This window comes from Lethenteron reissneri, chromosome 20, assembly GCF_015708825.2.
Source record: "Lethenteron reissneri isolate LAM-NWPU_2019-01 chromosome 20, ASM1570882v1, whole genome shotgun sequence".
NCBI classification, from domain to species: domain Eukaryota; kingdom Metazoa; phylum Chordata; class Hyperoartia; order Petromyzontiformes; family Petromyzontidae; genus Lethenteron; species Lethenteron reissneri.
Window position 1 is genome coordinate 15605162 of NC_083798.1, and position 13985 is coordinate 15619146.

Genomic DNA, 13985 nt, shown 5'->3' on the forward strand with positions numbered 1-13985 from the left:
TATTGCTGCACAGTCCTTTGCTGCCTACAACGTAGCCCCGTAATATGTACGTTATGCAAAAGGGTAATGTTTATATACAACATCTGCAAAAACCCACCCCCAACGAACGCCACGTCTAAGACAAGCCAGACTTGCTGATGAGCACCAACGCGATGTCTCCCCTGGCACAGCTGAGGCAGATGATCACAGAGCACGTGATAACGCTGGCTGGCCGGGTCCGGCGAGGTTAAATCCTGGTCATGCTCTGCAATTCAGGATTAATGTACCGTCGCACTCAGCAGCAAAAAAACTGCTCCGCTCTCGCGGCTAGCAACTTAATCACCACATTTATCGGCTTGTCCATCACCGTGATAAAACAGAAGCACATTGAAATCAATTCTCTGATGCAAAAATTTAATTTATACGCCTGCTTCCCTTGCAGTCACCTTGGATGTTTCATATTCACCTTGTGTGTTGGCATCTCCCATCCGCACCGCTGCTGCAGGGGACAAAATAATAAGAAGAAGGGGGGAGGGGTGTCTGCCGTGTCCCCAAATAAAAAATCAAAGTGCCGGCACGACACAACCAATGACTTCATTTCAAGCGCGGTCAAGATTAATTCCTGAACGAGATTCACAGCGCCCCGGTTCAGTTTATTTTAACAGTGGGGGCATTTAAACGATTGCCTCTTCTAAAGATGCCTGGTCAGCATGGACAAGTAAGCAAAACACCCTCTATATGTATGGGACTCTCTTAAGAATTCCCTCTCGCGGAGGCCCATCTGCCAGTAGTGGCACGAGCAAGGAATTGCAGGGCTGTGTCTTTACCTTATTACTTTCCACGATTTTGGACGTACATGTCGGACCCGTTAAAAATATATTTGTAGTTGACAGTCGGTTATCATCAAAAAGTGGCTTTTTTTTATTTGGGCACAGTATATCAACCGATTAGGACTGTGATTCAGATATGAATCATTTGTCTGCCTTTATCGATAAGGGAGAAACGCTTGTGAAAGAAACAACATCGGACGGACACCTTGGGATGGTGCGTGTCAAAACGTTGGCTTATTCCATATATAAGCCATGTTTTGTTAAAACCTGGAGATAATTGTCTTCAAAATGACACCCTGTGTTTATGACGAGGTTCATATTTAAAGTTTGTGGTGGCCTCATTTGTGGAACAGCCCCTAAAACATTTTAGAAAAATTATGCACGCGCCATGCACACCCATGCATGTGGATGTATATTTGATCACGCTAACATAAGCTGGCATCATTGTAGCAGATGTTGACAATGTTTGTGTCATAATCGTATAATAATTATCCATGTTCATTTATGTTCAATTCAGTGCTGTTAGTGTAATTCTGAGCATACTTTTAATGTCTCATTATCTGAACTAATTCATCTCTCTTGGTGCATATATGCGTGTGCTTGTGTGTCTGTTTTTTAATGCGTAAATATAGTGGCTAGCAAAATGCGCTACAAACCTGACAATCTGATTTTGATTACCACTCATGGCCAACATCGGTGGTAAAAATCTTAACTGGTCCTGGTCCATCTCGAAGGTCATCATCTCTGGGAAGAAACAGTTGGCTCGACTTGGTTCCGGCCACACCACCCCCTTCATGGGCTATGCCAGCCTTGAAGAGGCGTTTTCCGGTGGCACTTGCCCTTACAACCTGTCTAAGCTATACATGGAATGTTTGTTTTTTGTGCTAAATTAAATCTACATGAAAACAACTCAAACTTCCGACACTGACATTAACGATGAGAACTGCTGGCTCTGATAAAGGCTCTTAATCTCACACACAAAAAAAAACATTCCATCATGAGCTTCAAAGAAAAAAAGATATGAGGCAATTCCCTTTCCCCGCCCATAACCTTGGCAATAACATCTGTGTTTGCGAAGCTTTATTTACGCGTGCACACAATTTCCGTAAAGTGCATTTGTACAATTTGCACCACGTTTCTAAAAGCGCACGTAGAGATGCACATCAGAAAACAATTGTGGGAAATATGGGAACCATTATAATTTGCAATCAAGAAATTCAAATACTAAAATACTCTACGGTAGTTCCTATCTTATCATTGCTTAATGGGGCTTTTTTCATGTGAGCAGCTTAAAAGAAAAAAATCCTCACTCGCTTACTCGCTTGCTTATCTCTGCCGGTATGAGGTCGTCACAAATAGCCGACCGCGTCGGGGAAAATAATCCTCTATTGGTGAGGTTCGCTTAGTGCCCGGGAGGGAAATGATTGCACCTCAAGCCGCCCATGGAGACAGCATGGCTCCACACACACACACCACTGTTTCCACTAACAATGGTAATAATAACAATGGTAATAATAACAATGGTAATAATAACAATGATAACAATGGTAATAATAACAATAATAACAATGGTAAAACTAACAATGGTAATAATATTAACAACAATGGTAATAATAACAATGGTAATAATAACAATGGCAATAATGGTAACAATAACAATGGTAATAATAGCAATGGTAATAATAACAATGATAACAATGGTAAAACTAACAATGGTAATAATAACAATAACAACAATGGTAATAATAACAATGGTAACAATAACAATGGTAATAATAACAATGGTAATAATAACCATGATAATAATAACAATGATGATAATAACAATGATAATAATAACAATGATAACAATGATAATAATAATAACAATGGTAATAATAACAATAATAATAACAATGGTAATAATAACAATGGTAATAATAACAGTGACAATAATAACAATGACAACAATAACAATGATAACAATGATAATCATAACAATAGCTAACGCAGCAAAGGTGCCTCCCTGCAATTATTTGCTCAAACCACTGCTGGCGGAAGGGCCTCTACGAGAGAGAGCTTTAGAGAACGCCTCCAGGGGGTGTTGCCTGCTCTTCCACGCTGGCCAAACGTTTTGGAAGAAGCGACGGGGGTTCCTACAATTTACCCCACCGCATGTGGTCTGCTCATCGGCTAACTGCGGTTTATTCATTTTATACTTCTGGGTGGACAGAGAGAGGCCAATATATTCTAGATTTGAAGCTTTCGTGACTGCAAGGATTCATATTCTTAGGTTTTTTTTCGGTAAAGTCACGTAGGTAAAAAATTTCAATTAATTAAAGTAAAATAAAAATAAAATAAAAAATCACGACGTTTCGGAGGCAACACAAGCTTCCGTCTTCAGGTGGAACCGTCACAGCACGATAGCTGTGACTTTACCGAAAGAACCTAAGAATAAGAGGCCCATATATAATAATAAAAAACCTAAGAATAAGAGGCCCATATAATAAACATAATAGTGCTCTTATTCACCCAGAGTATTGAGACCACAGCGTCTCGAGACTGTGTTTCGTTAGTGCACTACGTTAGGGTGTTAGATCCGTTTAATTAATGAGCGTTTGGACTTTATTAATGGCAATTTAAGTGGGTGGAGGTGTACGGTAGTTAGCGCACTGTTATTCGTGGCCACCGCGATCATCGGCAGCGAGTCATATCATAACCAATCCTGCTCACCACTCACCCGCCCACTTCACCAACTGATACTGACCAGCGTGGTGTAAGTGTGGCCCACAAGACCTCCATCACCAACATGGCATGTGAATTCTTTCATCCTTTGGTGGATTGAATACGGCTGCAATTGTATTTATTTTAATTAAATTTTAAAAACGGGACCCAGACACAGAATGTCCACTGCCACACGAGAGTTCCTCTTGCCAATTGTGCATGCGAGTGCCCATAAACACCTGGCAGGGTCCTGAGAGGTGGTAGCCACTTTGGGAGGCCTTATCCAGCAGTGCATTGAGCATGAATGGCGATGATGATGATGATGGCACGTCTAGCAAACATCTATTACGTTCAGTTTCTCTAAATGTAGTTGTGGGAATAAAAAAGGGAATTTTTCATGACCCTTTTGTCCATCGAAACTATATTTTTATTCTCTTTCAATGATGTCCGCAGTGACTAAATAAAGCAGTAATGCCCCACAAATTCAATCACGTAATTGTGATAATACGTCTATTATTCCAGACTCTCTTTCAAATTGCTACTGCGTTGGGGATATCTAGATAAATACATGTATGAGGGTTTGGTAGGTGGGAGGGAACCATATTTCCCAGAGAAACCCCACGTATACGAGAACTCTGCACAGATGGGTTTAAGAATCTATTGATCTACTACTACCGAATCCTGGCCAAATTATAGCCCACATTTTAAATACCTGGTAGTCCCAGAATAGGTGTAACAAAAAAATCAATTCGTAGAATGATATTGATTTTTCATTTCACATTGCATGTATTGATTTACATGTGTAAGAATAGATTTTTTTTATCAATGTGAATATATTGTGTGAAATAGGGTAAATGTGACCCCTGCAGCCACAGGAGGTGTTACCTTCATGAAGATGTTACATGAAGCAAATTTCTTTTTTCATCAAATCCTCATACTTTAAATCGTGAAAATGTATCGAATCGCCTCAATAATGACCAAACAATCTCCCATCCAAGTACTAACCAGGCTCAAACTGCTGAGCTTTGTGATAATGGACACAGGTGGGTGCGTTCAGGGTGATTTAGTTGTACGATTCAATATATATTATATATGTCCATAGATATGGTGTGATGATGCAACTTCACGAGGATTTGGATATCAGTGGGGAAAAAACAAACTCAAAATGAACGTCTCTAACACCACCAGCTACTTTGCAATGCCCCTACCAGTATCTTAAAAACCTGGTTTCATGAAACGTTGTGTTCAAATCCAAGGTGGATGTGTGTCGTCGTTTTGGATGAAACCATGAAATCAAGGATTAAATAACTTTTTTTACTCTCACGAATCAGACAGTTTTTTTTTTTAAAGCAGCATTAGGTATGCAGGCATGTGCAACTAATGTGATATTTGGTGTCTTGTTCTTGTGACAGGCACACAGATCAGCTGTAGTAAGAGTTAATTATTTTTATTTATATATGTAATGCAAACACAGCACATACATGAAAATCACCATGATCATCAGCCATTGACTATCGACTGCTGGAAAAGGCCATCATCCCATGCGGCTACCATCCACCGTGGTCCTGCGGTTTGCAAGATACATCTGCCCCCAGCGCAGGAACTGATCTCATTGTTCAATCTCCATCACGGTCATCCTTTCAGGCGCGTTCTCTCCTCTGCCCAACGTTCCATTATGAGTCTCATCTATAAGCTCTGTCCAAGCCAACTTTCATGCACATAGGACACCAGAATGCACAATATTCGGACAACAAAAATTACCCACGTCGCTGCAGAAATGTCATCCTCGATTCACTTATTTTTCTCCCATGAGTTAAAATTTCACTGCCTTACCACAATTATCGAGTACATCTGCTGACCTTTTCTGAAGCGCAGCGCTACCAGCACTCGGGGCTAATGTGAGCAAGTGCAGCCTAATGGACAGCGGAGATGGCCGAGAGCAGTGGTGAATGATAATTTCATGCGAATGCCCGCGTTTAAAGCCCAATCACGATCGGCGTGTGACAGTTACATTGTTGTAATGGTGCGCCACGTGTGGCAGAGGCCTGAAATAAAAGGCTTATTAGAATACAAAATTAAAGCGCACAACCAGTCAGTGGCCGATGCGCATGACAATCAAAGGGATATCACTTTCTCAGAGTTCTCCTCGGAAATGCACGATGTCTCCAGAGAATTTCGGGAATCTTTCATCACAGGAACAGCACGCAAAAGGCAATCACTTTGGACTTTTTTTTTATTTTATCAGATTTCCCCCACGCCCCCACCACCATGAATGACAGATACATTTATTAGCACCTAATTATACGGTGGCTCAAGACCGAGCTCCGCTCAGGGATGAACCCTGGGTGCTTGTTTGACGGGGCATGAAATAGGCAGTGAAACTTGAAAAAAATACATCTCCATTCAACCAGCTTGTGCAACATTTTTTTTACAAATTCCGAATTAGTTCCATATAATTGGTGATGCCCACAAGTAAGAGTAATTAGAATGTGCAATTAATCAACACTGCCGCGCACATTGGTTAGCGGACTGTGCACACCATTCGCTGGACTGCCAATACCGAGACGGGCGAATCTCAGAGGTACAGCTGCTGCAGCGGCGGTGGCAGCGGCAAGAGTCGGCCGATTGACTGAACCTGCGGGGGCAGTCAATCACGCTCCGCGCAAATAAAAAAAAACCCATTTCCCAAAGTTATCCGCTGCCGTGCGACGCGACGGTGGCCAATCAGCGGCAAGGTGGTGACCGTCCGTGACATGCCCGTTGCTGAACAGCCTTTTCTATCTCGGTGCACTCGTGGTAAATGCATTATTTAAATAAGCAGAGCTGCACTCCTTCACGCGGTGCACGTTATAGTGGCTGTAATCCCTTCATTAAAACTTGCTAAGAAGGGGCCATTGTTTGCTAAAGGTGGAGGAGGCGGAGGAGGTGGTGGAGGTAAAGCAAGGCGGGGTGGGGGTGGGGGAGCTGGAGGGTGGGTGGAGGGGAGACAGGCGGGGTAAGAGTGGAACTATGGCAAATCGGAACAAGCTGGAGCGAGTAGATCCACAGGGAATGCTCCGGTGCTGTTCCAATCAGGCGCGTGGGAACAATTTTGCAGTCCGTGGGCCAAACAGCTATGGGGGGGGGGGGGGGGCGGGGGCATGTCAAAGAGCCATGAAGGATATTAATTCAGGGGCCGCAGAATGCGCTGAGCACGGCAAGGCATGCCCCTAATCCAGCACTTTGGATGGAGGAGTTGTTGCAGCGTATAACCTCGCACAATCGCGGAGCTGCGAGGTGTCCCATAGATGACAGTACATTGATGGATTCTTGAGTCTGTCTGTGCAGATCTTTGAGTGCGATTTCCTCGTATGTGTGATGGGATTTCATCGAGGACGCTGAATTCCCTCCACTTGCCTTTTTAAACGCTCTTTCAAAAAGGAATCAGTGAAAAATACGAATTTAGGACCCTCATTAAATTAGTCCTAAGGCTCAGTGAGGTTATCCCGAATAGAATTTTACATTATTATTCTTATAAGACGTACTCTATCCACTTCCCTTCCAAAAAGTGGATGGGCAAGTGGCCTCTTTGCCCATGTCCTATGCCCCCATGTCATTAATTCCTATTTTTCTAATCCCATAATTTCAACTGTCTCATGCAGAGAAAGTCTTACCTCCCTTGATACTGCTCCACTGTAGATTTCAGGTGCAGACATTCTTAAGAGTGGTTTCTCAATTCCTGGCAATGCCTATCATCCATAGCAAGTGGTGACTACACTTGTCCTGATCTTCCCCTAGGTTAACTCGGCCTTAAACGGGAAGGCAATATACTCAGACGTCATGCTTGCCACACGATCCCCCCCCCCCCCACCTTGTGTGGCGTTCTAGCCTTTCGACGGATGCTCACTAATAGCACGTCTTTCTAACAGTCTGTCAGGCTAAATGGAGATCTTTGTCTTTGGTATTTATAATGCAGGCAGACAATCAGCGTGAGTACATGTTAACCCATTTCTTGAAAAAAAAAACGAACTTAAATAGAATTTGCTGCCTATATAAAGCTTTACGGGGGAGAGACCTTCACGCCTCATGTTTGGGTTTGTGTGGCGTAGTCTTTATGTGCATGCCAACCTCGTGCGCCGTGCCAGCCAGCACTGAAGGCTGCTCACTAACATAACTTGCTCCAACGGTTTGTATGGATATACAAGAGAGACCTTTATTCTCTGTCGTTTTCGGAAGAAGTTGTGAAATGGTTAATAATTCACTGCACTACACCCCAGTGGCCCAACTTCAATTCCTGGCGATCATCAGTGTGAATATCTAAACCAGTTCTGGACCTCCCCTAGGTTGACTCATCCTCAAATGACTACCTGGTGCGGGGTTGTAAACATCGCCACGAAAGAGACAAAGGCGGCTGGGCGTGGTATTGGCCACCCACCCCCGTGTGCCATGCCGACCTTCATTAGGTGCTCGCTAACAGCACTTGCCCCAACAGTCTGCCGAGGCTATACGGGTCATCTTTGTTTGTCATTGTGGGTGCGCACTGCGAGCTACTTGCATTGCTGAAGTTCTGGAAGAGGCCCATGGGAGCGGTGGCCCCGAGTTGGAACGGCAGCATCGGCTTCACGTCCATGACCGCCGCGTACGGCGGGTGGCACAGCGGGTGACACGGCGGGTGGCACGGGGTGGAGGCGGGAGTCGGGTTTGGGAGCGGTACGTGGAGGAGCGCGCTGAGCTGCATGTGGTGGCCCGGCCACCTGCAGAGTGGACACGAGAGCAGAACGACAACGACAACGGTGGTCAACTCGGAGCGGTCCGGGGGGGTGGAAAATACAGACGGACGTTGTAGTGTATTGTTTGACCATTATCATTAGGTGAACTGCAGCACATGCCCCACTGGCGTTGAATTGTTTATTTTTAGGCCACGAATACGTGATCTATAATGATCACTTATATTTAACTGTAGTGACGTCTGCTTTTCTTGATTGCCCCGTAACAAATTAAAAATAAACCTCGCCATCTGCTGCCTGGTTCGTTATACGCGAGGATCTGTCTGTATTTTCGCGGTGTCGCGATGTATGCAAATGTTTGTATCTACGGCCCCTTTGTCAATCCACCAATGAAGACCTGCCCACTCCGTGCCAACCATGGTAGTTTTATTTGGCATTATTTCACTACACTAGACGGTATGGATTTGGTGAAGGTAGGGAGCACAGAAGTACAGTCAAATGTTGTTTTTTTCCTGCGTTTACCTTTGCTGCATATACCCTACAGTCTGTAAGACCTGTTATGCATGGTGGCAGTCCATCCAGGCTTTGGCCTGCTAAGCTTCCGGAATCTTTAGATATTGGGTGCATTCCTGGGTGATTTTATCGTAGGCTTTAGCGGCGTCGTCGGTATGAATTGACATGCTGGCCGAGCCAGCGGCATGCCACAAAGTCTAACATGAATCTAAGTGTCCTCTATTCGTGGCAATGGGTCGCACTTAGCGAATGAGCACCGGTGTGTCCACGGCAGGCACTTAACCGTTCCAAATAACGAAAATACAAAGACGTGGGCACGTGTACATCAGTATACCAATGCTACCGCATTGCAATAAATATGCTTGATGTGGTGCGTAGGGTGCAGAAATATTTTCGTGGTCCCCAGTCTGAACAAATGCAGATTAAATGAAGCCCTGCACTACACATATATTACATGTATGCAAATGCCCACAAAAGAATGTATACACATATTCCCTATATACCCATCGCACATGTAGCATACAACAACCATACGTGCTTTATTCCTGCGCGTATAGACAATAGCAAATAATATTACCCTCGATCCCTATACCACATGTGCGGGCGATAACAAATATTTTAAAAGCCTCCAAAGAGAAATTAAATTCCAGCTATTTTCTATCAGCGATGGATGACGGCCGCCCCTGCACGCTGTTGGTCATGGGGGTTTTTTTTTTTTTAAACTCGTACTTCAATACGCTGGTCAATGCAGGTTGATGAAGGGGGAGGGAGGGTACCAGTAAGGACATGATCGATGCTGATATAACCTGCCACTGATGTTAGCCGTGGCTGTCAATCTAGGTCCGGTCCCCGGATTTCATTGCGTAAAGTGCTAACCACTGTACCACCGCTCCACTCCCCAAAGGAGAAATAAATGTTGTGATTGCATTTTATCTGAAAACATTGAGCTCGAGCAAAAAAAAACAGGGAAATGAGTGGGGCCAAACTGCGAAGGGAAGGGTTCGCGTAAGGGAGGCGCAGTGCCCATTTCTCATTGTACGGGCTCCTTGGAACACAAACCCCAGGGCCTGGCTCAATTTTCAATCGCGGCATTTGCATTGCTGGGGGAAAAATATAATTTTTTAACTTACAAAACAGCAGCCACGTAGCAACGCTTTGTCCCTACGGCGATGCCATGTTTTATTGTGGTTTTGAGAGGCGGCGGTTGACAAGAAAAGCTCTTGATGCATTAAGACGGAGAGTGGAAGCGCTGCATCTCAACACGCGGGGCTGTAATAATTGCCGCCTCCAGAACGCTGTGCGGCAAAAAATTGTCACGGGTCATTGTAATTTTGTTTGTTGTTTTCTTCAGCGTCTGATAACACGATTGGGAAAATGCGGTGTCCGATAGCGAAAAAGACATGCATTACTGCTCGACGCAAATTACATACAAGTGTTTTGTGACCACACACGTTCCGCACGCCGACGGGTAATTGGAAGCCAAGGCACTTTTGTGGTCCATTTGCCCAGACAATCCCGACCGAGAATTTTGTCGATAATAAATTGTCAACACCGCATGCTGTCACGAAGATTGATTATGCAGCGTGAATGCAAAAATGTGCACGACACTTGACGCACGAATCCAACAAAGAATGCATTAGAATGAACTTAACCCCAAAAAAAATTCACACACAAACCGAAATCTGCTGCAGGCACCGCACAAGGTTGATTTTGAGCTCTCAAACAAGAGGTTGACTTTGCTGTAGGCAAAGGCAGGTATTGTCTACCAAATACACTACCCCAAAATGTCGACTTAATTATCTAGGCAAGAATCATGATTGGGAAGGTCATGAAGGGCTTACGTGCCCGTAGTACTTAATCTTATATTCCATCACCGCCTCAAATTTAGTTCACGTGGTTCAGTCATTGCCCGTTGTTCCACTGAAAGGGTTTTTATTACCATTTCTTTTCATTTTTTATTCACTGCATTTATGTGTGTTATAACATATATAAGTAAAAACATTCATTCTTATTATTAATTCATAATTTCGTAGTGTTTTCCCCAGCAGCTGAAAAGGTGAATAGTAATCTTTAAAAAATCAATTGAAGATCTATATCTACTGTTTTGACCAGTGGTGTCATAATATAATTTAGTGTCCTACATACAAACACATCACCTACACATTGATTAAACATACAACACAATATATGCGCATTTAGCAGAATTAAATATTAAATGTACAATATAATTGTGAATGCATAAAGTACATTAAACACCATTCCGCATAGAGAATGAAAGCATCTGAACACACAGCAATGCAGTTTGAGAAGCTATTATTAGACGAAATTGTCCAAATAAATATCACCGATAGGAAAATCATTTATGAACGAAACACTCGTAAGGATAAAACGTCAATCGATATTGCCATCCACGCATTTTAAACAAACGCTTCGCCTTTTACACGAATTGCAGGAGATACACAATATGCCAACTTGGCGTACAAGTTAGCCGAGCAATCAATCCCACCCCCGCGGTGGTACCCGTCCGCTCCTCTCGCCGCCCGTGTGCGCGCAAGAACGTCCCATCGGCATCTTCTGTCACTCATGCACGGCGATCCCACCAACGATCAATCACGCCAATTTTATTTCTGCGCGCAATTTCAAGGCGTCCCGTCTCGCATCGTTTCGGCAACCTAATTGTTTTTTTGTTTAGCTCGTCGGGCGAGAGCGACGAATGCGCGTGGCGCACAAGAGATCGTAATCGCCAATCGCCATGGATTCACCGCTGCTGCTACGCGCCGGGCTCTGCCTGCTCCACGGGGCATCAGAAAATCAACTGCAATTTCCACGTTTTGGCTGTCCCGTGACCAGCACCACCAATCAACTGAGCGACGGTGGTGGTGGTGGCGGCGGTAGGAAGGGTCAAGAAAAAATGACAAGCATAGCGAGTGGTGTCACAGAGGCATGATTTCAGCCGAGGTCTGTCCGGGTTGGCGTGCCCGAGGTAAATATTCCCGCACTCGGCACACCACACCCAATCATACCTATTTTTGTGGCTGTGGCTACCAGTCACCGTACCGCCTATTCCCGCCTTAACAGCGACCCAAAAAATATTCAGTGAGAAATTAATCCAGTGCCGCGAGGACATTTGCTAGGTACCATGTTTGAATTATTCAGGCCGAAATTAGGATGCGTAATCATATGACACCAACGTATAACCAAATCTGCAGATAAGTTTGAAAATGTTGTGCAATTTCAACTGGCTCATAAATCGAATAAATTAATGCATAAAACTAATTTCCCCTCGGAACACAGGTACTATTACTTAGTTTAGATGCAACATATAGGGTTAACAAACATTTTAGTTGAAAAGTTTCTCTTTAAATGAACAAATGTTTATATGAAAGCGAATTTAATTTGTTTTCCATAATATTAAGCACGCATGGTACACACTTGGGAAATTAGGTTCACAACATTTAATCCACTTATTCGAAAACTACGCAAATAATCGGAGTGGGTATATTGTTTATATTATCGCAGGCAGTTGATACGGAAATCGTCAACACTTATCACCAATAGTAAAATCTCATTAGCGGTTCCGAGCCGACAGTTCCATGATTTAAAATAAAAAGTCAACAATGTATTACCACAAGGGATAATGCAATCTTCTTACTTTAGGAATTTCACCGATGAGCATTTTACAACACTATTTTTTATTTAGGGTAAAACATAAACTTCTCATAAGACAAATTATATTTACAATTGTACCATGGGGAGTTTTGTCCTTCAATTAAATTAGAAGTATATTAAAATTCGATTTACGACAATTTCCAGAATGGTGTGGGTGAAAGTAGATATAATTTAATCAACACCATCTATGCAAGCTATTGATATATACATAAAACGATTATGTATTTTCATTATGATTTCATTGTTATTAATACGAGATGTATATACATGTACAAACACCATGACAGATTGTAACAGCACAAATAGATTAAAGCAGATTGATAGTTATGTAACCGACAAGCCGACTAAACACTTCGTTGACCCTTAGAATTACCACCTGATACTTCATGCAAACAAAACGTGAATTCTACTGCAAATCTCAAATTTGATTTACACATATTAGCGGCTTAGCTTCGATATAATTTTTCCCTTTTATTTTTAATATACTCACAAACATGTCGTCGCATAATCACTTTGCCAATACGGTAATCTTTAGTGCATTCTCACAATTCCTGTAGGCACAATGTCGTACTTTTTGACGCCTCCAGCGGAGCTTAGCTAAACGAGACCCCCCGTGCTTTATCTCGAAGATAAAACACAAAATACCCCCCCCCCCCTTCCACCATCGTTACCTTTGCGATGCACGAATCTTGAAGCCTTAAAGTCCCACGACAACGGCTGGGTGCCCAGGTCCAATCGCAGCCATCGCAACGTTTACACAGCAGCAGCAGCAACCTCATGGGATGGCGAGTTCGCACGAAGGTGAGTTTAGCGGACGCAGGAATAAGGGCAAATGAAAAATAATAATGAAAAAATAATAATAATGCGCTGTACCTACTACTCAGGGCAAGCTCGCACGCTCGCACGCCGTCGAAGGCACCCGGCGAACCCACTCGCTAAACTCAAGTGGTGCGCTCCGTCTTTTCTGTGTCACTCTGGCGCGGCGGAGTCGATCGCAATGCTCTCTTTGCTTTGCAGTGCGTTGGCCAATCCAGGGGCTACCGGCGCCCCCCCCCACCTCTTCCGCCTCCCTCACCCCCCCCCATTGCCTTTCCAAAGCTCCAACCAATCGAGGCGTTGCTCCAGCTGCCGGAGTAATCCCGTTCGCGTTCAGCGAGCGGCTCAAGACGCGGAGGAGAGAGAGAGAGGAAGGTTTTCGCTTAAGGAAAAAGGAGCGGTTGTAGGAAGGGAGTCGCTGTAGGGAGGGCAGGGCGATGCATCGTGGGAGGAGAGGAGATGAGGAGGAGGAAATGGTTTGTGATGGGGTTGGAAGGCGTTTGGGGGGCGGGGGGGGCAGAGAAAAGGGAGGAATGAGGCTGTGGGGTGGCAAGACGGAGATGGGAATGCCGAGGGAGAGAGAGAGAGAGAGATGGTATCCCGTACAACTAGAAAGGCTGCCTCTTCCTTGCGAGCAGAGAGGCGGTAACTCGTCTGGTGGCCAATGCTTCCTTCCACCACCGTGACCGGCTCTGCTCTTAGGAACGTACAACCAAACGCAGCACACAAACACGCACAATTTGTACCCCGTTTTTAATATGCAATCAAA

At 44.1% G+C, this 13985-nt stretch overlaps 1 protein-coding gene across 3 annotated transcripts in view; it reads right to left on the bottom strand.

Annotated features, from left to right (window-relative positions):
• Positions 1-13432, bottom strand: part of LOC133344863 (zinc finger protein 385D-like) — a 42580-nt gene extending 29148 nt beyond the window's left edge. The window contains exons 1-3 of one of the 3 annotated variants that reach the window (XM_061555122.1): positions 13274-13422; positions 13072-13174; positions 8047-8245 (exon numbers count right to left, since the gene is read on the bottom strand). In XM_061555122.1, the coding sequence (XP_061411106.1) occupies positions 8047-8229 (183 nt within the window). In that variant the 5' untranslated portion in view covers positions 8230-8245; positions 13072-13174; positions 13274-13422. Of the gene's footprint in view, positions 1-8046; positions 8246-13071 lie in introns of all 3 variants that reach the window. The other 2 variants (XM_061555123.1, XM_061555124.1) reach the window with 2 other exon arrangements.
• Positions 13433-13985: the final 553 nt, after the last annotated feature.